We start from the raw sequence: 21,287 nt of genomic DNA, 5'->3' as shown, positions 1-21,287 counted from the left end.
TCGTACGCTAATATCTTAAAAACTAAGAGATTAACACCATTACCATAGCTACGTCTTTGATTTTGGGCGTCCACTTCTTTGTTAATTGACAGCTGTCACAACAAGCTATCCGCTGACCAGTATCACGTGACTATATCGCGGGCTCGAGAGCTCATCGAGGTTGCGTGTTTTTTAAAGTTGACCGTTGACCAGTTACTGGTTTGCCGATTGGATCGTGGGCTCAAGTCACGTTATTTCTCTGGGGGAGAAAGAAGGAGTACTCGCAAAGGCAAAATTTCGGCGCAAATTAACCCCTGGCGCGTTGTTGACTTTTCTTTTGACATATTCCTTGTACAATCGTCTCTTGGAAAGTCCCTGATATATTGCGTACGTAATTTCTCCAATCTTTGTTAGGATTGTTGGGTATAGTTTGTTAAAATTTAACTGGAAAAAATAGCAAAACCACACGATGAACAATTACATGCTCACAAATGATCATTTTTTGAGTTTCTGACCCAAGAAAAAATAATTCTCTTTCCTTTATCGTCAGTTATTGCAATCAGGAGCTCCGCTTTTAGGCTTGGTTAAATCTATATACTATGTTTATGTTTATATATGTTACTCCCCCTGCCCCTTGTCGGAGTAACGAAAGCGTTCACCTAACTTTGAGTTTGATTTTGATTAATTAGTTACAGAGTCTCGAGTTCAACATACGACTCAGACGTCCGCCATTTTAATTAGTACACATCACATACAAACGATGTATATGAGAACTTCAAACATGGCTATCATAGTGTAAATGAGTCTGAGACGACAAGTCACATTGTCCCTATGTCAAAATGAGTTCGCTGATGACAACAACGTTCTGGTATTCCGACCGGAACATATTCATGGCCACTGGCTTCAGCTGAAAATCTTGAATGAAAGCGTCTATGTTAAATCCACACCTGTTAGCAATATGAATTCCATCCACCAGCCTTTCCTTCTGTTCGAACACGAAGAAGTAAAAGCGATGTATTCCTTGCCCTGGCTGAGGGTTGGGTGGATTGTATTCTAAGAAACAAGAGAAACAGATCGCAACTTTAACATGAGCGTTTAGTCTTCTATTCCACACGACTCTTTTCCAAACCTCTTTGTAAGGCTCTGTTGTCTTCTTGTTAGCCAGGGGAAGGGAAAGAGAAGGTGTCTGGGAACTGCGTTGCTCCTTTCTAGCTTTTTCATCGTTTTTTTTACCTTCGCCCCTGAACCGTTGTTTCCGAAGTTGAAGTAAAGCAGTGATAACTGCGAGCAGGCACCCATTACTAGGAGCGTGCAATTCCCATAATAATTAATTAAGCCTATATCACGGCTTTTTTTACAGACCGGTCTATTTTTAGGCTTCTTTTTCCGCGACATACATGAGCGCGCATCATGATCAGAAAAGAAAAAAATCTTTGTTTTTCTTTTTAATCCCGCGGTGAAATGATGACGTCAGGTAAAAATTATGTCTGTGCTTGTGATTGGTCACTGAAGTTCCAGAGGGGGTCTGAATTCGCGATAATTTCAAACTAAAAATAGATCGCTCTGTGAAAACGCCGTGACAGGAATAAGGGTAGTTGTGCGCTCCTAGTAATGAGCTCCTGCTGCCAGACAATAAACATGCGAAAATCCAACGGGGAACACTCGCTACCTAGCTAGCAAGGGTCACACTTTCTTGCTTTGCTCGCTCTGCACCTCCACTTAAGATCTTGTACAAGGTTTCTCGCGGCTCAAAATATATACTGACCTCCGTAGATATTTCCTCCTCGAATCCTGCCAAAGGCCAAATGCTTACCCTAGAAGGTTGAATGGAAGTTTCAGAAGGCATAAGATAAATGTTTGTGATCCAAGTTGATTGGTTCACTGTACTGTTTGTGTCCTTCGTGATTGGCTAGAGTGATTACTTTGCTGTTTATTTTACGACACTCCATTGAAAACCGCTCGAAAAGCTAGTCTAAATCAGAGACGTAGCTTTCCTACTCGAATCTCAAATGTCCTCATTTGGGCGTTCAAAAGCACCAGAAATATTAAGTTCGACCCAACTAAAGAAGAGTGCAACCTGGGCACAAGACTATATAGGTGTAGAGTCTGGTGGTATAAGACACCTCCAAACTGACTAATTATTACTCTCCTTGAGTCGACCTCAGATATATGAAACTTCACTAACCTTAACATTGCCGAAAATAAAGTGAACCCAATGGCGACATAGCGGATTGGTAAATGAGGGTGTATCCGGGTCCAACATTGCAACTAGGTACATCGTTTCATTGTCCTGAGATGATAAAAAAAGGTGCTGCAAAGATATAGCTCATTATACTTGACAATCATAAATACGTCATAGATTCATAAATCTTTCCTCGTTTCAATTTAAGTGTTTTTGTTTTTCATGCGTCCGAATCATTGCCAAAACAAAATGTCAACATTACACGATTGCAGACTGACAGAGTCTATTTTGCATGTACAAAGTTAAGGGTATTTATGCTTGCAAATATCATGAAACCAGTAAAAATCGGCGGACCACTACATGTACGTCATGCAAATATCAATGGCTTGGGGGAGGGGTGGAAGGCTGATGGCAGGCATAGGTGGGTCCCTGCGCTAGTTTGACAGTAAACATCTGTATACATCTGCGCATGACCGGAAAGTTTCTAACATATTTTCAATGTCATTTAGTAATTCTTTTGACCATCCACTAATGCTATGCATGGAATGTGGTATTGCAAAAGAAGATTACAAGCTAGCCGATTCCCATCCCTTTCAGTGCTGAACAATGTTATAGGTGTATTTATAGTGCGAACCAAGAGAGCGGCCGCCGACGACTTCAGGCAGTCGTACACCGCCATAATACTAACCAGTGTGCGTACCTCTGAAAACCTCACTATTGGAATCTCTGTGTTCACCTCATCTATAGATACCACCATACCGCAGTTTCTCGAGTCAAACATCCTCTCGCCAATAAGCACTTCTGCAAAAGGCAGCCTTCTTCCGTCGTAAATAAAATCTTCACAAGGGTCTTCCTCGTTAAAATACCTATCATCAGGAAGTAAAGAGGCCTTCAGGGTCGAAAAAACAGTAAAGGCGACGAGGAGAACACAAAAGGAAGCCATCTTGCCTCAAACCCGACACTATCTTTTGTCTAGGACTAAATATTCACATTTCTCTCGTGCAAGTGCCGTGAGAGAAGGGAGCTGAAGCGACCCCCCACGGCAACGGCAAAGAGAACGCTACCAAACAAAAGGTTTAATGAGCAGAACAACGGCCGTGCACGTGCGTTATAACTCTTTGCACATTTCTTTGTCGTCCTCTGCAAAGCAAGAACGTGAAATGACCAAGTTCTGCGTACTCTGAGGAATGCGAACGACGACAGCTAATTTTTCGTATTTTTATTCTCTATTTTCCAATTGCCCATAATTCATTCTATTTGTCCCCCAAATTTTGCAGAAATTATTGTTGTGAAGTGCTCTGGGCGGGCAATATGCAATGGGCAGTCTATTGGAAAACAGCGAATTTGGAATTTAACGCTGTCATTAATTGCCTATTTAGCTTAAGCAATTTTTATAGCCATTTCCGTACGGAACAGATCGAGGCAATCGCGAAATTCGAAGGCAAAACACAAATTCATTTTTCATTTCCAAGGTGTTGTCTTCGGGGTCGCCTTCGTCATTACTCAAGCTTCCTTGGAACTACGGGAATGCAGCAATTACCACGGTGATTCATTTTAATTTTTTCAGATATAACTGCAGTAACAAAAAATCCATTGTTTGCTGGTGCGTTTCTTTTTAAAAAGGAGAAACCTATCTACAGTTCGTCTGTGAAAATGTGCTTCCTTGTGACAATGCTTCATTTGCTTCAAATTAGCATAGAAGACAACGAGCAGTCCTTCCTGTCCCTTAGTTTGTCGAGTTACAAGATTTGGGAAAATGTTAGAAAAAGGAAAGGAATTAAAATGAAGCGAATGAAGAAATGGCCGCAGTCTCGCCCTTGGTTTTTGCAAAACCAGTTTTTCCTGTCAGCGGCATGTTTACGCTTCTTGCTCGAAGAACTAAGAAAAAGAAGTATTGCTAGTCTAAAAGTCTACAGTGGACTCTCCAACAGTAAAAATATTTTATGAGGCAAACACAGGCTCGATGAGAGCCCTATTTGTGTAGCCTACTGCGCGCCACTCTCTTAAGTGACGTGTTTATAAAAGAGCGTCCACAAATTAAATTCGGTAGGCTCCCATAAATTTTCAGGTCTCGACAAGAAACGGCAAGGCTGTTGCGACTGTCCTCGTTCGTTTTCCATTGCGCTTTTTCCTGGCGGTTCAAACTTCTCTTCTAAATCGTCCAAGGCTCATCTTAGTCAATTCTCTTCCTCAGAGGCCGTGATCCGCGTCATTTGAAAACGGTGGATTTCTATGGTTAGGCCTACCGTCCACACTAATCCGTCGCGAAAACGGAGCTTTTGGAAAACGCACTTCAAACCGTAGGAACTTGAAAACGCCGGCATTGCGCTTTCGCTTGGAGGGAAAACGTTTTGAAAACGGAACTTTTCGAAAACGATTGCGTCACGGTAATCATGCCATTTCCCTGACCGAGTTTTCCTCAAAAACAAATCCAAAATAAACGGCGATCGCGTTGCGTTTTAAAATTCCTTCGACGTAGTGTGGACGGAAAACATCTGATGCGTTTTCAGAGCGAAACCTCCGTTTTCAAATTCCTCCGGCGTAGTATGGACGGAAAACATCTGATCCGTTTTCAGAGTGCAACCTCCGTTTTCAAATTCCTTCAGCGTAGTGTGGACGGCGGCCAAGAGACTGCATCCTCTGGAAAGAGAGGAATGAATCTGAGTGTATTTTCGAGTGTATAGGTGCATGCTTCTTAGGGAGGGATCAGTTGTACTCGCCTAAAAACATTCAAGGGAACTGCAGATATACATCAATGGCGTTTATTAAAAAAAAAAAATCTTAAAAAATATTATTTGCACGCCGTCAACTTAAAATATATTGGCGCAAGTTAATCAACACTGACTAAATCAGTGAGTAAAATATACAACACTATGATAACTGTATTGACCAAACAAAGTACGAATCTCAGCACTTATCAATATATACAATATTTCCAAAGGGTTACCATGATGGAACCTCCTGCAAAATCATTTGCGAGTGATTTTCGTTACCCGCCAGCAGAACTCCTTTTACACGGCACTCACTAGTACTACTTTACGAAGTCGTTTGAGTCACGCTTGTTAACCGACATTTTGGTGTGTCACGCAAGTTTCTACATTGGGCTTTAATGTATAAATGTATCTACGACTTTAATGTGGCAACGTACAGACGTCAACAGGGAAGACCGAGACAAGCAGTTATGTGTCGTCTTCGATGTACAACGTTGAATTTCAGCCGCATCCTCGACTTATATCTCACAATGGTCATTTCTAACCTCTCGATGCTGTTTTAGTGCTCAAATTCACCAACGGTGTAGTATAGAAACTGCACGAAACTGCGGCGGAGCTTGAAATATTTAACCAAATGTTTCAAGTTCGTCGTTCGCAGTTCGTCTCAGTGTTCGCCAAACTTAACCATCGCTGTTTCTTTTTGGTTACTTCTTCCCAAATCGCTGTCTTCCTACGTTTGAAAACTATTCATTTTGAGACTTCCTTCTGTTTGAAGGTACCGCCTTTTACATCGCAAAAACGACTTGTTATATCTAAACACAACTCCTTAGGCACGACTTGGGGAGCAGTTGAAATTGAAACGTATATTTGGACTAAGGTGTTTAATTCGAAGAACGTTTAACATGCTCGTAGAATGGTATTTTTCACAATCCTTTGGGTGCTTTTGTTAGCAGAGAGGTGCCTAAATTATAAGGTATGTAACACCGAGCGCATTTCTTCAAGGTTCTCACACAGATATCAACGATGTACATATCTTGCAAGCATTTCAGCCTGTGTGACTCACAATGGTTTATCCTGGGCATCGTGGAGGTTCAAAATGTTGGTAATTGGCAGCAATTCACCTTTTTCGTCCCTGTACTTTTCCTCGAACTTCCTTATGTCGCTGCCGCACTCGTATTTGAAAATATCCACAATCTTATTCCAGCGCGAAATCTTACTCCTCTGACTCGCTTTTTGAGCCGGGGTCCATTGGCACAGCGGAGGCATGTCGCCCAGGCCGTTCTCCCACAAATAGATGACGTCGAGTGCCGTCACTTTCTTTGGGAGGATAAATTCGGCGCCCTTTTTGGACGGAGAAGTTCCTTCGCTGTCCATCATTTCCGAGTCACTGCCGATCTCTTTATCTTGGTCTTGATCTTGTAACTGATCGTTTTGTTCGCCATTATCATTGTCTTTTTGTAGGATGCTTGACCCATTAAAACCGGACACGAAACTTTTTGGCAAGTACGATGGCGGCTCATTTTCCAAATCGTATTTAGACAAGATGGCGGATATAGGCAGAAGTTCTCCTTTCGCGTTGGAAAACCTCTCCTCGAACTTCTCCCAACTTCCGCCGCAATCTTTGCGAAAGATATCTACGATTTTCTTCCAGCGGAAAAGTTTCGTTTCGTGTCCTACTTTGTGGATTTTCGGCCATTTGCTCACCGGTGGAAAAAGCTCGCAACCTTCCTCCCACAGCTGAACCACATCCTTGGCAGTGACTTTGCGTGGGAGCTGATAGATCTCATTCTCGGCCCCTTCTCCCGTTTTCTGACTGGGTACCGCGCCTGAGAACGGACTAGACAAGCTCGACGGTGAATCCCACGCATCGAACATGGCAACTATCGTAGTGACGGGATACAGCTCACCGCGCTCGTCCGAGAATTTCGATTCAAACACACTCATGTCTCCTTTGCAGTGGTATTTGTAGATGTCATATATTTTGGTCCAGCGCGAAAACTTGCTACGCTGTCCCGCCTTCTGTGCGGGGGTCCACCGATGAAGTGGCGGAAGATCGCCGTAGCCTGCTTCCCACAATCTGATAATGTCCTTGGCTGTGACCTTCCGAGGTAAAACATGGCTACTTCCTTCCCCAGAGCTCGACCCTTCAGTCTTAACCCCACCTCCGCTATTGAAAGTGGCAGCAATGGGCGACCGTTCGCCCGCAAAATTGTCGTCCTGATCGTCACTGGCTGTACTTAAACGGCTTCGAGCTTCGGGGATGTCAAAAATGGGTCCCGTAGTAGCGTTTTCCGCATCATACTTCGCAATGATGGACGAAATTGCCAAGAGATGACCTCGGTCGTTTGCGTACTTGCCATAAAAGGCGTCCCAGCTCCTGTTACAATCCTTGTTAAAGATCTCCACGATTTTACGCCATCGAAATATTTTCGTCTCTTGACCAATTTTCTGAGCGCGTGACCACTGACACACCGGAGGGAATTCCTCGCAGCCTTCCTCCCAGAGGCGAACAATGTCATTTGGCGTTACTTTTCTCGGAAGGTAGTAACGCACTTCAGCCGATGGCTGTGTCACACAGCTGTCCACAACTTTTTCTAGCTTCGATTCAGAGTGAACTACAGCATCCTCTGTATCTTCCGCTTCGGAATCTAGAGATTTGGGTGCCATCGCCTTCCTTGCGTCTTCGTCCAGATCTTGAATGCCGTCTCCACTTGAAGAAGGCACGCCTTCTTCGAGGTCTTGCTTGGTTTTAGCGAGAAAGGCCGGGGTCTGCTGAGTTTCATACAACGATAAAATTGTCGTCACGGGTAGAATTTCGCCCCTAGCGTCAGAGAAGCTCTCTTCAAAACTCTTCATATCACCACCGTAGTCAGCCTTGAAGATGTCCACAAGCTTCTTCCAGCGTGAAATCTTGCTCTGCTGCTTCAGCTTCTGTGTGGGAGTCCAGTCTTTCAAGGGTGGGAACTCGTCACAGCCATGATCCCACAGGTTGAGCACCTCTTTGGCTGACACTCTTCTTGGAAGCTCGTAACTGCGCAGACCGCTCCTTAGTGGTTGCTGTAAGTTGGCAAGCAAAGGCGTCCCGCTTGCAATCGTCGTTCTGGGTGTCACGGAAGGTGTTCCTAGAGGTTCTGTCTTTGGACTGGTGTCAACGAAGGTTTCCTGGGGGATGGTGGGTGCCAGGCGCTGGATGAATGGTCCTCCACTTGCCAGCAAATGGTTCTGGGCTTCCACCAGGTCAGATAGCTTCTTGTAGGACTCCTCTAGGGCGAGATTTCGGTTTTGAAGAACTTTGACCTGCAAGATGGACAACGATATCAATGATTTGGATATCTCAAATCGTCCCAGTGTGCTTATACATGTAGGTAATATTATCAACTGGAAATTCTATTAAATTTAGTTGAAACGTTACATCATTCAGAAATAATGGAATTAAAAAAACCCTACTGTTATGTTAAATGCTTCTTGTATGACGGGGCATCGTCTGGGCAATTCAAGATATTCAAGTCATCACAAGAATTCTTCAGAAATGGTGATGAACCCAGAATTATAAATTTCACAAACCGTTGGTAGTGCTGTGGTATGTGCTGTCCTAGTAAAGTCTGCATACGAACGAAGTGGCCAATCAGGCTGGAGCTTATCCCAGTTTCTGTAGCATGAAGCTACTACATGTAGGAGTATTTCTACTCTTCCCCGGATGGGATGCTAGTTGATCCCGGTATTGAATTTGCTGGTACTCAGTTATACACGTAGATGGAGAGAGACACTGTGAGAGTAAAGTGTCTCTCCCAAGAACACAACACAGTGTCTCTGGTCAGGACTCAAACCCAGACTGCTCCATCTAGAGATCAGTGCATGAGCCATGACCACACCGCACCTCCCACACTGTGCTGGTACAATAGTTTACACCTGTTCTGATCCTCTCTACCTGTTGTTCCAAATCTTCAAGTTTCTTTTGAAATCGCAAATTGATTTGTTCAGTGGACAATGCCTGAGGAGGTGTCACATTGGTTGTGGGGATCAATCCAAGAGCCATTTGAGGCATTGGTACAGGGCTGCTGCTGGTTACTTGAACATTGTTCAAGGAATCTGAAAATAAAAAAAATGAGAAAAAAAGACTTCAAAGTTGGTTACCTTGTTCTTAAATCCCTGCTACTCAAATGGAAGCCAAACTAAAAAAACATTCTGAAGAAAAATGAAAACCACCCAAACATAAGCTGCTAGTTGAATTACTTTAGGTGTTCTGATTCTTGACTCTCTCAATTAAAGGGGAGGGGAGGGGGAGGGGGGTAACAAGGAGCTACTAAAGCAAGAATACTCTTTTCACAAAGGAAGCTACTTGTATGATGCATAAATCATTCCCTCGCACACCTGATAATGTAGTTTTAAAGATTTTGCTCAGGACAGGGTTTGCCTACCAACCCAGTTGCACATTAAGTACTGTATAATTATTTGAGCATTGCTGTTCTAAGATGTACCACGTTGAGAGCAGAAGAAACTCTTACTATTTTAAAGCACACACCTTCCAATGACTGTGCTACATCATTGCGTGGATCTTCTATTGTTAACTGCTGATAAACAGGTTCTGTTTGCTGATGAACAAGAACGTCATCTTGTGCAGTGTCTGCAAGCTGGAAAGGATTGTCCTCAGGCAGATCAGTGAATATCTGTACTGCCATGCTGTCAATGTCTGGCTTGATCTCGTCACTGATGAATTTGACCCCCGGCTCCACTTCATCTTTTGGAATTTTATTTCTGTCTTGTTCACTGTGTTCAGACTTTCTGTAAAATACAAGTATACAGAGAGAACTGGTTAATTGTTATGTTATAAATGTGGTATGGCAAGGGAGAAGTTTTGGCCCATTACTCTTGGGAAGTCATGGTAGAAAGTGAAGTGAACAGTGGAATGTAGGTTTTTATTTCCCAATTTGAGTGACTGCCCATCCCACATACACTTACAGCTCAATCCAGGCATCCATGAGCATTAAAAGGAACTCCATTCAGAAGCCTTCTTAAGGTGGCCAGACTGTAAATATGACAATGTCAGGGATGCTTGTCAATAATGAACCTTTCATTTAAGGAGCCGAAAAGCCTGTTTTGCTGCCAACTCATAATCATTGTTTTGTAGTATTTGATTAAATATAAACGACCACGCCTATTTTAAGTGTGAAAATATGCACACTGTCAGTTATTTACTAGAAGTGAAGAGTGTTATCCTCCCATCTGGGTCATGTTGATCAAGCTGCCAAATGCCACAGTATTATAAATGTTATATAATTGACAATGTTTTTAGGAGGAAAAAATGAATGGGCAAGCATCAGATGTAAATTTGAAAATAGAGGGATATGATACAAATTGCAGAAAACTTTCACTGAAAGTCCTTAGTTTTGGCTGCTTCCTATGACATGTTTAGACTAATTACAAATGAGATGACTAAGTGATAAATCATACTGTACACTTGATCACCTTTTAAAACTTCCATGTTCAGTTGCAACAATAAGAAAGTCACTGTCAACCTTTGAAAGAGAAAATTTATGATCAAAGCATTTCAACATTAAACAAAAATTAGATTATGAGTTCAAGATTTCTATTGTGTGAGAGTCAATGGGGTGCAGCCTAAGTCAACTATCATGTGTGGTAAGAAATCAAGAGTGAATGATTCTTGTTTAAAGATAAATGTGTTAGTTGCTCAAAACTTTATCTAAATCCTCTTCACAAGCACTTCAAAAACACAAAGAACACCATTAACAACTGCACAATGCTAGGCTACCATAAGCCTGCGACAGCAGAATAATGGTAAGTAGTGTAGCCAATAACAGAATGGCATTCATGATTAAAACGGCTACAACCTTTTTCCTGTATTGATCCTAACACATTGTCTACATTTCTATGCTGGTGTGTATGTCCAGAATGCAATGTATTTACATGTGTATACTTGGTCTGTTACCCGTGTTCACAAGCAACAACAATGTCACACAACGCCACTTGAATTAAAGTCACGCAATCTCCGTCGCGAAATAAGGAAATAACCGTTCAGTAACTGTAGCTTTATATTCTCCAGGATCTGACACGAGAGAAATTTCATTTTTAGGAGCTTTATTAAAAAAAAAGTGTCCATCAAATAAGCGTGGCTATATATATCAACATGAGTAACTCCATTACTTTTTGAGTTCAGTACAAGTGCAAGTCTTAGATCGAAAATTCGAACCAACACAACATCGAACATCAAATTAACTCGCTAGAGAAATGAAACTGAACCAATTTATAGCTCACCAATCCCGATTCAGGAATGTTATCTGCACTGTCCGCTATCTTGGAAATGATAGAATGAAGGTTTTCTTCTCTCCTTGAAAGGAATCAAGCAGATTAATTAGCAAAATAGATCTGAACAAGACGAATAATTCCTTCGTTTGTAGCTCCATCGAGGCAGACACTAATCATTCAACCAGCAACACACAGGGCGAGTATCGCCTAAAGAAGCGAGTTATCACTTCTTCACTTTGTGCACATGCTACTTACTCTGTGCGGGCATCCTGGGAACTTTCCATTTTCTCGTTTTTGACGAGAGAAGAAGGAAGGAAAACCCTGCATGCATGCAACTTGAAATGTGAGAATGAAAGAAAAGAAAGGGCGTTGTTTGAGCTTTTGGAGATCTGGGTCGAGGTCACCTGTCACTCAAAATCGAGGCTTCATGAATATCAAGATGGCGGCTGTTTTGGGGTTTGGAAGGTAGACGACACTTGAGACTAGATTTAGGAGCTGTAAACGAAGCACATAAACTCTACAAGATGTCTTTGGCAGCAGCAGATAAGCTGCTTAAGGTTTTTGACGCGTTGAAGAATTTTAGAGAAGGCATTCCAGTGGCAGATCCCAATCCCTTGGCAAAGTAAGGCTTTCTCCATTGATTTGAATATTTTAAGCTTACTCGTTATTTCAAAATGCACATTTTATCGCATTAAATTGAATTTAACAGATGAAAGAGAAGCCAAATGTTTACTGCTTATTTACTTAATCAAATACAGAGATAATATTAACTACTAGCTTTCATATGAGATATCTACAATCCCTTTTCAGGAAGCAGGTGCATGAACTCCAAAACAATCAGGGTAATAAATTGTTGTAAAAATATGGGTACTGCCTCGCCCAGAAATATTACCCCAAGGTTGGGTTTTAAATCACTGAAGAGTGTAATATTATGAATAATAACTCTACAGGAAGTAACAACTCTCAACAAGTTATATCACATTTATTTTATTTGAATATAAATATTTTGCATTAATTTCAAAAACCGTGCTTACAAAATTACATGTAAATTTTCTTATAGGAAAAAAGAAAGCCTTCTGTCTAAGAAAGATCGAATATCACTTCTAAACAGTATCCCAGAGCTGATATGCTCCTCAGCTATAAGGTGGGTACAGCTAGGAAAGAGTACCATCAAGACTGTTAGCAAAAGCTGTTAAATTCGCTCTTCAGAGTGGAACTTATAGTGCAGATATGATAACTGGTATTTCAAAGTTTGCAAATGACTTTCAGACAATCCCCTCCTCCTGGAGGGTCATCTAGAGATTAATCTCTATATTGTTCACTGTTGTTATGGCCAGCCAGTTTCTCCAAAGTTTAATGACAGCTGTGTATCATCCCTGCTGTTACATGTACTTGGGTTGATGAGATTATCAATAATCAGAGTTAACTGGGAGATCTGCTGTTGGCCAGCAGGTGATTGCCACAGGCATGCGTAGTTGTGTCATTGCTGGGAAGTTTTGCCCTTGAGGTCTTGCTCTGCGTAGCTTTGTCACTTTTGCGTTTGGTTTGCCTCCTCCCACCTGCCTCTTGATTCATGGTGGGCCCTGTGTCCAGGAAAGTATACTTATTCTCCCCTGAGAATTCATTGTGCCAGGTGCCAGGGAGAGGTGACTTGTGGGAGGTTGGTTGCTCTCTATATTTGCATTTTGCACACACTCGCTCGCTTATTGCCCGCTTTGCTGTCAATTGGTACCTACCCTCCATTTGAATATTGCTTATCGACAAGTTAAATATAATTGAAAGTATTAGCTAGGGTCTAGGGTAAATATATAATTACAGTACTTTTGCAACGTCACTTGTGAAAAAAAAGTACCCTTTGCAAGTGTAATCTTGCTATAAATACATGTAGTACCTTTTGGTATGCTGCTCAATGGAAAAATACTCAGACAACAAAATTCTACAGATTATCTCAAGGCTATTAAAACCTCTTTTCAAAAATTGCTTTGTCTTAGTCTTTACTCCAAATGGATATGCACTGTAAACTCAGACTGCTAATTCCAGAAACCTGGTAATTAGTCATGCAGTATCATGATGAATGAAGAGAAGCTACCATTGAATGCAAACTGTGGATCACTGTTTAATATGTATGGTAATAGCTTTCCATCATTCTCATTTGGTGTACATGTATTCATTACATTTTAAGCTCTGTGCTAGGGGATTTGTAAGAAGATTTTGCTTTGCTTTTTTGTTCCATAAGGAGTCTGACAGAATTTCCAAAGATCCTAGCCATAGCAGTGGACTCTTTGTTGGGCAGTTGTGATGACCAGGAGTCAGATGTGCGTTTGGTTGCTGGTGAATCTCTTAACAAACTCATCAAGGTAAGATGTTGTTTTCATTTTCATGAATCTACAGTGTAGCAGAGAGTTTTGATATGAAGTGTTTTGAGCTTTTGATCCAGGTGTAGGGGTGTTTTTTTTATTAATTTGATAAGATCTTAAGTGAGGTCCTTAGTCATGCAATGAGATGTACATGTAGCCTGGAAAAACAAACATTTAGGTATAGACATAGCAATTTTTCTTTGGATAATTCTGTGCAAGGGGGAAAGGCACAATGAAGTTAACCCTATGTGAAGCATTAACCCTTAGACAAGACCAGACCACAACACCAGGAACTCTGTGTCCTACTCTTTGCCACAAGTGTGTGGGTTCTTTAACACCCTTTGCTAACCATGTAACACTGAAGATGCAGGAGATGGGGCCTATGGTTTGTAGTCCTTATCCAAGAAGACTTGAACGTCTAACCATTTGCAGTAGTTGGTTTTTTAAAGGTTTTTTTTTTACTTGTTGATTTCGTTACCTTGTTATGGAAATTGTAATAGAGGTTTCATGTTGGGCAGTTGAATTTTGTATTTTGTTGAAATATAGTTGATTTTTATTAATATCTAAATTTGTGACTATATTGAGGGCTGCAGTCAAAATGAATCATTGTAAAATAGTTAAAATGGGTAAAATAGTATAATAAAAACAGATTTAAGCTTTTGACTGCCTAAGCTGCAGTCTGCAACTGGTGAAATGAAGAAATTTTAGAATTATTTTAGAATTTTTAGCACCTTTTCTATCATTTCACCTTTTAAAGACTGGAGTTAAGGCTGTCAAGAGCTTGACTGTGTTTTTAAAATATTTTTAGCCAGAGAATATTTTATGAAATGTTCCAACTATAATATCTAAATTGTTAACAAATAGTTTTAAAACCAATGGAAATAGTTGTTAAAAAGTTATCAGAAGAAAACCGGCAATGTTACAAGGGAATTTCTAGATTAACAACCTTTTCTGTCACTTCCTATTGAAGTCCTAAGGACAATGATGAAAGTGTCTATGAAATAAAAAATAATTCCTGCTTATTTGAAAGGCTTTTCAAAGTAAATGAGAATGGCGTTTTCCTTTTTGGAATATCTTTTTTTGTTTTAGAGATATTCACGTTTTTGTATGATGCAAATGAGGAAACTGATGACATCATAGGTGGTTCCTCTAAAACAGCACAACACTCGATCAAGAATAAGTCTAGAAATATTAAAGCAGTGTTCTTCAAACTTGGCATCAGCAATGTACATCACAAAAGAAACAAAAGGACACCTACTATGTTGTTGCCATGGCAACACTCTTGGCTCCAGTCTCTTTCTGTGAAAAACCAAATATCTCCATTTGCAACCTTTTAAAGTGGGACAGAGGGTCTTGCTCGGAACACATATGGTTCCCATATTGTCTTAATTCTCCCCATTAGATTAGTGGGAGTGGATGATCCTTGTTTAAGATAAAATCTGGGAATTTTAGTCTTAATTAAAGCAGAACCAGCGGCATAACTGTTGTCATGGCAGTGGCACGACAGGTGTCATTATTTTTCTTTTGTGATGTACATTTCTTGTGCCAAGTTTAAAGAACACTGCTTTTACATTTCTAGAGTTATTCTCGATTGAGTGTTGTGCTGTTTTAGGGGAACCACTTATGACGTCATCACTTTTCTTACAAAAACGTAAATATCTCTGAAACGAAAAAAGATATTCGAGAAATCAGATTCATCAAAATATCTTCTATTCCAATCATGCTGAATTTTTCGACACAAAAGTTAGTGAAAGCAATAAACGTTTTAACATCGTCAGGATGTCATTGTCAAGTTGATTTGTAGGTTAGGTTTTTGCATTATAAATAGATCTTCAATTATGCGCATAAGATGTCAAAACATCGTTTATTGCTTTCACGAATTTTTGTGTTGAAAATATTCCCTGGAGCCTTACTTATTCAATCATGTTGAACTTCTTATTAGTAATTTCTCTTTTCAGGGTTTAATGGATGCTTATCTGGGACGAATACATGTAGAGCTTTACAAGGAAATTAAGAAGGTATGACACTGTGTAGTCCTTAATTTGTCAGCAGTGGCTAAGTGCAGTTTATGAGGTAAATTTTCTAGTAGAGTGAAAGAACTGTAGTATGTAGTTTTAAGAACCTTCAGTATAGATCACTGATAGACATCTGACCAATGTGCAGACACTCAATCATTTTTTTTTTATTATACAATGTATAGGTTTGGCTTTTGTTTCAAGGAAAAATAATGTTATGAATTTTTTCAGAATGGTTCTGCCAGAGGTTTGAGAGCTGCTTTGTCGCGGTTTGGTGACCTGTGCCATTTAATAAGACCACAGAAATGCCGGTAGGGGTGCTACAACAATTATCTAATAATTAATAATGACATGAGTTCATACACTGTATTGTGCCAACCAATGACCCGTGAGTGATTGCATAGACCCTTTTCATAAATGGCTGCCAATTTAAAATTCTTTTGTATGTATTTAAATTAGCGTCACTAAACTCGTTTGGGAGTAAAGATGCTTTTGAATTAGCAACTCAAAACCAAGGTTAGTCAGCCTAATTTTAGTACTCACAAACGAATTTATAATTGGCAGCCATTTATGAAAAGGGTCTATGCAACACTTTAGAATACAACCCAATTTGAAGGAAAAATATTGTAACTGGAAGAAGTAAATCAATTTTTTTTTTCCGAATATTTTTCACTGTTTGCTTGGAGCTCCATTTGAAGCGCTACCAAACCCAAAGTTTTTTTCAGATACATGCACCTTTCCTTGTTTTCCTTTCCATCTTCTCTTAATTGTGGTTAATAATAAATCTCAGCATTATGTACATGTACCACATGGCTGTGTTTTTCTTTTTTGGAATTTTATGATTTTATGTGCTACATGTATAGAGCTGTGCAGTTTTGGTACCTGGGTCAGGGATGCTGGTAGTGGGAAACAAAGCTGACACTTCTACACTGTACTTAATATACTCATAATAAAGGTTTCAAACTAATACTGGGTGTTGATCAGTCTTTAAGCTATTTTGTGCTTATTTCTGTTTGGATCCATAAAGATAATGTTTTGAAAAGGTAACAAATGTAGTTGGAAATGTAGGTTCTTGAAATTGTTTGTGACTGATCGGTGCTAAAATTACTTATTTAAATAATATACATGTAATGTGGTGTAGATTTTCAAGATATTTAACTTGTTTGATTCTGATTTTTATATTTCAGACCATTTATTGCTAATTTGTTACCATGTATAGCTCGTGTAAGTATGCGTACAGAAGATTCAATTCAGGTGAGGAAAAACTGTTAGTTAAAAATGATTTAATTTGGTTTACAAGTGAGCAACTGCCAGATCAGGTTAATTTTGTATGTTGTGCAATGATGCTTATCTTAGACACTTCTGTAGTGATCAGCTAGACAGTCACGTGTAATAAAAAGGGTCAACCATTATACCATAATGTACACTTAATTTTATAGTACCAGGTATAGCAATTGGCCTAACAGTTACTATGTTTGATTCCAGATTTTGGGGGATTTCTACTGTCACATTATTTTTGTCAATGAGTGTAAATTTTACTGGATAAAATTATTGCAATAATTTGCAAAAATTAGGACATTGCCTGTCAGTCTTCAATCGAATCTATCATATGCTGGATCAGAAAAGTCTCACATCATATTTTAATGGCCTTGTCCTACCACACCTAGATTGTGCAGATATTGTCTGGGGTGACCAGCCTGGTCTTACAACACAGATGAAACAATTACAATCTTTTCAAAATCACTTTGCGAAGAAGATCGTTAAGTCGAAAATGTCATCAGCAGAGGCTCTGACGTCTTTGTGGTGGGTGTCTTTACATGCGAGGCGGTTCGGTCATCGGTGTTGTGTTGTGCAAGATGCAATGAAAGGTAGCATCCCCGAACATTTCGGTGTATTCAGATCCACCATGAACCAACAACACGGTTATAATACCCGAAGTGGTTACATGCCCAAAGTCAGTAGGCCAAGAACAGAATGGGGAAAAAGCAAAACATATTATAAAGCCATTAACGACTTGGCCACACTACCAAGTGCTTTAAAGAAACTGATGCTGAAAACTATTTTTAAATACAAACTGAAACAGTTTTTATTGAACCATTTTAACCTTAGTTAGTAGTATTTTAATTCTTGTTTTATTTTTTTTTTTTTTAATCTTAGTTAGTTAGCTTACCGCATAGGTTTTTGTCCTTTTTATTGTATTTTAGATTTTAATGTATTTTTAAGGTTTAACATTTATTTAAAGGTTTAACATTTATTTTCTCAGAGGACCCTCCTGAAAACCACCTTAGGGTGATTGGAGGCCTCCTCTTAAAATATTATGTATTATTATTATTATTATAATTATAATTATAATTATTATTATTATAATTATTATTATTATTATTATTATTATTATTATTATTATTATTATTATTGCTGTGGAATACAATGAAGCCAGTGTGTGTACAGCTCGCATCTGCAGGAAAGGTTGAACTATGTTCAGCTTTTTCCACAGATGCAAGCTGCCAATGGATATATTTGTTCAATAAGAAAATAACATAATCCTGGAATCCTACTAGAATGAACTTTATAGCTGAAAGGGCTGTCTGTCAAAATTTTGAGGTTGGTAACGAATTAAAAAATCCTTTCAGTCAACACATAGAGTTCCTAGTCGCTTCATGCTCCGAGGTTTACTAGAGTTTAGCACAGGTACATGTATGTACCCTTGAGCAGTATGTGACCTGAGTTGTTCTCTAGGATTGTGTGGTTCCAGAAAATATCCAAACCTCCACAAAGGATGGTTATAGTTTGGTTTGTACCCCTCTCCCCTGGAATTTCCCGCTTAGCTTCATACTTTCCCTTTAAAAATTTGGCTGTTGAGACCACCCACCCCCTCAGAATTTCCAGTGACATCCTTGTTGTGGGTATGGATATTTTCTGGATCCACACATCAGGATGTGTGTTTGGATAACTGCTTACATGGAATTTGCTTTTTTGGTCAGGAAACACTGGCCACTGCCATGCAGAAGATCATGTGTGTTCTGGGTAGTTTTACTAGTGATACTGAGGTCAAGGTATGTTTTGCCATTCTCCTTGTAACAGAAAATCTTATAAAAAATACCTGTAGTATGCTTTGTCATGCTATTGCATATTGCAAATGCTCTCTGATTTTTTTTGTCCAGTTTCTACTTTATTCATGAGTGAATGCTTAAAACAATTATGGATAAAAAAGGATAACCAAGTAATTTTACTGGTAGTACCGTCCAGTGCTTTGCAAACAGTTTTTTTCGTACAAGTTCATGAGGGTTGCAAGTTTACTTGAAATTCCCAGCATTAAAGTTTTATTTTTTTTTTATCTGCAGCAACTGTTGAAAACATTTCTGCCAAACCTGCGATCCTCATCTGCAACAACAAGACGTACAGCAGCAAGTGGCATTGTTGACATTTGTCAATATTCACGCAAACCAACCTTCTTCTATGAATGGCTACTAAACATTCTGTTAGGTGAGATGTTACAAAGTAAAGTATCACATACATGTACATGCATAGTGATTTTGCCATAGTTATACACCTTTCCATGTGCTCCTGGATAAATGGGTAAGAACCTGTGCTGTTGGTGAAAATGCTACCTTGTTAATGTACAATTTACATGACTTGTACATAACTTCAGTAGTAAAGGGTGAAATGTACATGATGCAATGTACATGTAGGTGCTAAAGCTTTGTTTAAGATCTATACTCTAGGTCTACATGTATACTAGGTCAGACTAATGCTAAATAAAAACTTCCTATCCTGTTTTTGATTCCATAGAATAATTGTCAGTAATATCATAAGATTGCTACCCTGTTCTAGACCAAACTGCAGAGATTAAACATATCCCTGCTCCAAAATAAAATATTGTCAGTTTGCCAGTTTTACATGCCAAGTGCACTACAGTGCCTTGTATCATATATGTTATTAATGGTTAATTTTGTAAATGTACTCATCTACTATGAATCCTATGAAATTACTTTCTGTTCATTTGGTTAGGCTTGGTGCTACCATTTCATGAAGATAAAGACTCAACTGTTTATCTTGGTGTGCTGATGTGTTTACGGCACATGATCCCCAATTTGGATAGTTCTTCCTCAAGTGGACGTGGTCTGAAAGGTTTGCGAGGCAGCTTTGGTTCTCAGCGATCATATTCTAGCGATGGAGTACCTGGTGATATACAGATAGAAGGCAATCAGCTTTTGCAGGTTGACAATGATTAATAATTTAACAAAATTTATATGTTTCAGAAAATCCATAGTACAAGTGTATTTAACATTGAAAGACCTGTACCTCCACAATAACTATTTTGCCTTTAAATTGGGCAAAATGATATTTTAAATACAGTTGAACCTCCTGCAAGTGACCACCCAAAATGTCAAGCCTTGGTGGTTGCTTGTGGGAGGTGGTCACTTACGAGAGCTTAGACCATTATTGGGTCAAAATTTTACCCCATCAGCATTATGGTAATTGCAGAGACTTACAGTGTACCCCATGCTTTAGTGTTTTATTTATCCAAAAAGTCAATTTTGAGAAAAATTGTGAGTGTGCTTCCCACTGAGAAATCTCTGTCTCTTGTACTACCCAGGAATACAATATGGTTACAACACCTTATTATTCAATTTACGCTCTACCATCTGTCAAGTGGTCACTTATGGAAGGTTAAAAGCGAAAGAAAATTTCAAACTTTTAGCTCTAAAAGTGGTCACGGTCACTTACAAGAGGTGATCGTTTACAAGAGGTTCCAAATACAGTGACTTGACTTGAAAATGTTTGGTATTTTGGAAAACTGGTCGCTGAGGAGAGGTTGTCACTTATGAGAGGTGGTCCCAACCAGAGGTTCAACTGTAATAGTATTATTGTCTTGACTTGTGAAGTCCTGACCAGAAGCCATCATACTGTTAACACTTTTAGCTTGTGCATGGATCACAATGAAATTTAATGTCTAGCCATTTCTCCAACCCTATTGAAAGCCAAATTGTTTGTTCAGTCAAACCTCTCCATAACAGCTTCCTTGGGGACAGAGAAAAGTGGCTATTGTAGAGAAGTGGCTGATATGGAAATAAGGGGTGTAGAGGTGGCCAAATGTTGTAGAGAGCTCAAAATAAGGGTGAATGTATGGACCATCCACTGGGACAAAAAAGGTGGCCGTTGAAGAGAGGTGACCCTTATAGAAAGGTGGCTATTAGTGGAGGTTTGACTGTATTTAATAAGACATTTAGTATATATCTACATATTAAGTACTGACTCCCCTCCCCCCCTCCCCCCCACCTCAGCCCAACAGACAACGCAGTGTCACAAGAAAAGCTTAGAGAGGCATTGTGACCAATTATTGACAGAGCTAATGATGAACTACTACCGATGAAAAAATCTTACCAAAATGATTTCAGTTGTAAAAAACACACAACAGCAAATTTTGTGCAAATGGTTCCTGGTAGATATGACAACAGCACAGCACCCATCTCAATTTTGTATTAAATTGCCCATTTTATTTGATTATAGTAGATGGGCCATATAATAAATAATAAAACATAATTTTTATAGCACTAGCTATATAAAATATTCAACAGCACTTTACATATCATGATAAAAAGTATAAAAAAGTTGCATTACAACTAACAAATTAAATATGCTATTACAGGGCTAAAAAAATAAGTAAACTTTAAAAGTTACTGAACGTTTTTAGACTTTACATGTAGACTTTCCACAGACCTAGCAGTCTTGTAGATAACTAGTTTTGGAATAAGGCCACAACAAACAGTTTTCAGGG

General features: G+C 39.4%; 3 protein-coding genes across 3 annotated transcripts in view; 1 reads left to right on the top strand and 2 right to left on the bottom strand.

Moving 5' to 3' along the window:
• Positions 1-808: 808 nt before the first annotated feature.
• Positions 809-3,104, bottom strand: LOC145471369 (protein D2-like). The gene is made up of 4 exons (XM_081454847.1): positions 2,862-3,104; positions 2,165-2,269; positions 1,745-1,793; positions 809-1,032 (listed from the first exon to the last, which is right to left on the bottom strand). Exons 1-4 carry the CDS (start codon positions 3,102-3,104, stop codon positions 809-811), a joined length of 621 nt encoding a protein of 206 aa, XP_081310973.1.
• A 1,827-nt stretch (positions 3,105-4,931) lies between these two features.
• LOC145478399 (uncharacterized) lies at positions 4,932-11,517 on the bottom strand. The gene is made up of 6 exons (XM_081456416.1): positions 11,392-11,517; positions 11,146-11,218; positions 10,339-10,388; positions 9,395-9,654; positions 8,801-8,961; positions 4,932-8,169 (listed from the first exon to the last, which is right to left on the bottom strand). The coding sequence occupies exons 1-6, from the start codon at positions 11,418-11,420 to the stop codon at positions 5,932-5,934; spliced, it is 2,811 nt and encodes a 936-aa protein (XP_081312542.1). The 5' UTR covers positions 11,421-11,517; the 3' UTR covers positions 4,932-5,931.
• Positions 11,518-11,557: 40 nt separating this feature from the next.
• LOC145478390 (huntingtin-like) overlaps positions 11,558-21,287 on the top strand; it is a 50,712-nt gene continuing 40,982 nt past the window's right edge. Inside the window, exons 1-9 of the mRNA XM_081456406.1 lie at positions 11,558-11,758; positions 12,197-12,280; positions 13,373-13,493; positions 15,452-15,511; positions 15,740-15,819; positions 16,696-16,762; positions 18,490-18,561; positions 18,850-18,991; positions 19,517-19,725. Coding sequence (XP_081312532.1) covers positions 11,661-11,758; positions 12,197-12,280; positions 13,373-13,493; positions 15,452-15,511; positions 15,740-15,819; positions 16,696-16,762; positions 18,490-18,561; positions 18,850-18,991; positions 19,517-19,725 — 933 coding nt within the window. The 5' untranslated portion in view covers positions 11,558-11,660. The remainder of the gene's footprint in view (positions 11,759-12,196; positions 12,281-13,372; positions 13,494-15,451; positions 15,512-15,739; positions 15,820-16,695; positions 16,763-18,489; positions 18,562-18,849; positions 18,992-19,516; positions 19,726-21,287) is intronic.

This window comes from Orbicella franksi, chromosome 2, assembly GCF_964199315.1.
Source record: "Orbicella franksi chromosome 2, jaOrbFran1.1, whole genome shotgun sequence".
Taxonomy (NCBI): Eukaryota; Metazoa; Cnidaria; class Anthozoa; order Scleractinia; family Merulinidae; genus Orbicella; species Orbicella franksi.
This window is presented reverse-complemented; position numbering and strand designations above follow the sequence as displayed.